We start from the raw sequence: 3525 nt of genomic DNA, 5'->3' as shown, positions 1-3525 counted from the left end.
ATGCGGCAGCACAATCTCAGCTCACTGCAACCTCCGCCTCCTGGGTTCAAGCGATTCTCCTGCCCTCCTGTCTCAGCCTCCTGAGTAGCTGGGATTATAGAAGCCTGCCACCATGCCCAGCTAATTTTTGTATTTTTAGTAGAGACGGGGTTTTACCATGTTGGTCCGGCTGGTCTCAAACTCCTGACCTCGGGTGATCTACCCGCCCACCTCAGCCTCCCAAAGTGCTGGGATTACAGGTGTGAGCCACGGTACCCAGCCTAAATTAATTTCTTACTTTAAAAATAGATAACTAAAGATAAAGAATGAAGCATTTACCCTTCCTTTCCACTGTATTTCAGGGAAACCCAAGATGATGAGGGAAACAGTACACAAATGATAGCTAATAGATGTTAAAGGAATCGTAGCATTTAAAAGTCAGCTTTTTTTTGGCAATCACTAAATTATTGACTCAGGCAAGGATTAGCAATTGTCAAAAACTGGCAAATGGAGTTGATGCGGGACTGGATATTATCTGACTGCAGGAGCAAAACATGACTTTACAATGGTGGGATCAGACTCCCTTCAACCATGCCAGTGGTCCATGCTAGAGTTACTAATGGTGGGACATCCAGATAGCATGTGTCCTCTGCCATGAAAAAACATCACCTCTGATGTAGTCTGGTCCAAAATGTTGCGGTTTTTTGTGTTTTGTGTCTTTTTGAGACAAGGTCTCACTCTGTCGCCCAGGCTGGAGTGCAATGACACCATGATAGTTCACTGCAGTCTCAATCTCCTGGGCTCAAGCAATCCTCCTGCTTCAGTCCATGCCCAGCTAATTTTTAAAAATATATTTTGTGGAGACAGGGTCTCACTATGTTGCCCAGGCTGGTCTCAAACTCCTGGGCTCAAGCAATCTGCCTGCCTCAGCCTCCCAAAGTACTGGGATCACAGGCGTGAGCCACCATGCCCGGCCCAAATGTTTAATTTGACTCTAATCCAGTGTTTAGATCTAACCTCCAGTTCATAGGAAATGTATATCGAGAAACCACCCATGAGGATGTAATTAGACCCAAAAGGTGGAACATTCTATAGGACACCAGCTCAGACTGGTCAGCAAGTCAATAGCAAGGAGAAGGACTAAGCTAGATTAACAGAGAATTGAAAAGGGAACAGATGCAATGTGTGGTCCTAGACTGGAAAACAGCAGCTGGAAAAGGTGGTTTCAGGATAACTGGAGAAACTGGAATTTGGATCGGATATTTCATGATATTAAGAAATTAATAATTGTGTATAATATGATGTTTGGGCTAGGTAGAATGTTCTTATTTTCAGAGATTTTTGTTTGTTTGTTTTTGAGACAGAGTCTTGCTCTGTAACTTAGGCTGGAGTGCAATGGCACAATCTCGGCTCACTGTAACCTCTGCCTCCCAGTTTCAAGTGATTCTCCTGCCTTAGCCTCCTGAGTAGCTGGGATTACAGGTGCCTGCCACCTCGCCCAGCTAAGTTTTGTATTTTTAGTAGAGACGGGGTTTCGCCATGTTGGCCAGGCTGGTCTGCAAATTGCTAGGATTACAGGCGTGAGCCACCACGCCTGGCCTATTTTGAGAGATATGAACCCAACTCTTTCGGGGTGGAACATAATGATGTTTATAATCTGTTTTTCCTTGTTTGTTTGTTTGTTTGAGACAGGATCTTGCTATGTTGCCCAGGCTGGTGTTGAACTCCCAGTCTCAAGAGATCCTCCCTCCTCAGCCTCCCAAAGTGCTGGGATTACAGGTATGAGCCACCATGCTGGCCTGTAATCTACTTTAAAATCTTCAACATTTAAAAGTAGTAAATGGTAGGAAAAAAAGAAAAGGGGGCCAGGCGTGGTGGCTCACACCTGTAATCCCAGCACTTTGGGAGGCTGAGGTGGGTGGATCACGAGGTCAAGAGATTGATACCATCCTGGGGACCATGGTGAAACCCCGTCTCTACTAAAACTACAAAAATTAGCCGGGCATGGTGGTGCCGCCTGTAGTCCCAGCTACTCTGGAGGCTGGAGAATCACTTGAACCCAGGAGGCGGAGGTTGCAGTGAGCCGATATCATACCACTCTACTCCAGCCTGGGCGACAGAGCAAGACTCCATCTCAAAAAAAAAAAAAAAAAAAAAAAAAAAAAAACAGAAAAAAAGAAAAGAAAGCAAGCCCTGTTGAGGGGGAGGGGCAGTGTTGAAAAGTTAGCCATCGTGGATCTGAGGAAATCCTGCTGCTGTGGGCTCACCCCTGCTGTGCTGAGTGGGTTAGAGGTCACCCCAGAGACCCCTCACATCTGGGAATCCAGCCCTCTCCTGCCCCCACCACCTCAGGCTTTTCAAGAACAGACCCACTCAGAGTTAATGGTGGGTACCAGCTTTGCAGGCAGACAGACCAGGGACCACTGCCAACTCCATCGCTTAGTGTTAATATTAACAGCAATAGTAGCAACAGAACCGACTGGAGAAGGCTTTCTATGTGGTGGGCACCACGGAAGCACCAACATGCATGGTTGAATCCTCACAGCAGCTCAGAGAGGCTGTCCCAGGCTATGTGCCCTCAGGCAAATTAGCCCTTTGGAGCCTTAGTTTCCCTCTCTAAAAGGGAGGTGAAAAGAAACTCTATCCCTAGGGCTGTTGTGTGAATTCAGTGGGAAGATGCCCATGAGTGTTTGGCGCCTAGCGGGGCTCCAGCAATGGCAGCTGTTATTTAGTTTGCAGAAGCCCAGGAGCCCAAGTGTCAGGGGCAAGCAGAGCTAGGAGGTGAGAGGGATGCAAGGGCTGAACCATTTGGGGCAAATCCTAATTCTGGGAATGGAAGACCTGACAGAGGGACAACAGGGACCAGCGTCCTCAATGCCCAGAGCAGACACATCATGACCTTCCCACGCGGGATTAGTCCTGCGGCTTAGCTTCTCTCCAGGCAGAGGGAGGGGAGAACGGCAAAGGGCCCCGCCCACTTTGCCTTCAGAGTGGAAGCACATCAGCCCCCTCCACCCTCACCCCCACCTCCTGTCTGCTGTGGGAGCCACGCCATTCTCTGGAGAGAGAGGTGGGCAGGTGGAGGCGTGAGGACAAAAACAAAAGTGGCTGGATGAGGACCCCAGAACAGAGACCAGATTCTGCCGTCATCTTGTCCGATGGGGTGGGGGACTCACCTGCTCGGGGGGCCGGGGCATGCTCTCCAGGCTCTGCACCCTCGCCTGCACCTCCTGCATGCTCTCCTGTAGTGCTTGAACTGTCCCCAGCAGCCACATGTCCAACTCCTGGGGCCCTGCTGTGCTCCCCTCTGCAGAGCACAGACACACAGGGAAGGGGGCTCAGGAGGCAGTTCAGCTCTGGGCAGTGGGGCGGCAGGCTGGGGCAAGCCCAGGAAAGTGTGGGAGTGGAACCCAATCCTTGGACCAAGTGTGATTCTTGCAAAGTCCATCTATGTAGCTGAGTAATGGGCTGCTGGAGGTTTAATCCCAGCACGGCCGCTTACGATGCAGGTCAACTCATTAACTTTTTTTTTTTTTTTTTTTTTTT

At 49.4% G+C, this 3525-nt stretch overlaps 1 protein-coding gene across 1 annotated transcript in view; it reads right to left on the bottom strand.

Moving 5' to 3' along the window:
- The window catches only part of ACBD4 (acyl-CoA binding domain containing 4), a 37387-nt gene that overhangs the window by 24254 nt on the left and 9608 nt on the right, over positions 1-3525 (bottom strand). The window contains exon 9 of the mRNA XM_011985962.1: positions 3156-3286. Coding sequence (XP_011841352.1) covers positions 3156-3286 — 131 coding nt within the window. The remainder of the gene's footprint in view (positions 1-3155; positions 3287-3525) is intronic.

The sequence above is a fragment of the Mandrillus leucophaeus genome, unplaced genomic scaffold (genome assembly GCF_000951045.1).
Source record: "Mandrillus leucophaeus isolate KB7577 unplaced genomic scaffold, Mleu.le_1.0 Scaffold290, whole genome shotgun sequence".
Lineage (NCBI taxonomy): Eukaryota > Metazoa > Chordata > Mammalia > Primates > Cercopithecidae > Mandrillus > Mandrillus leucophaeus.
Note: the sequence above shows the minus strand (reverse complement) of the source record. Positions and strands in the feature narration are given on the sequence as shown.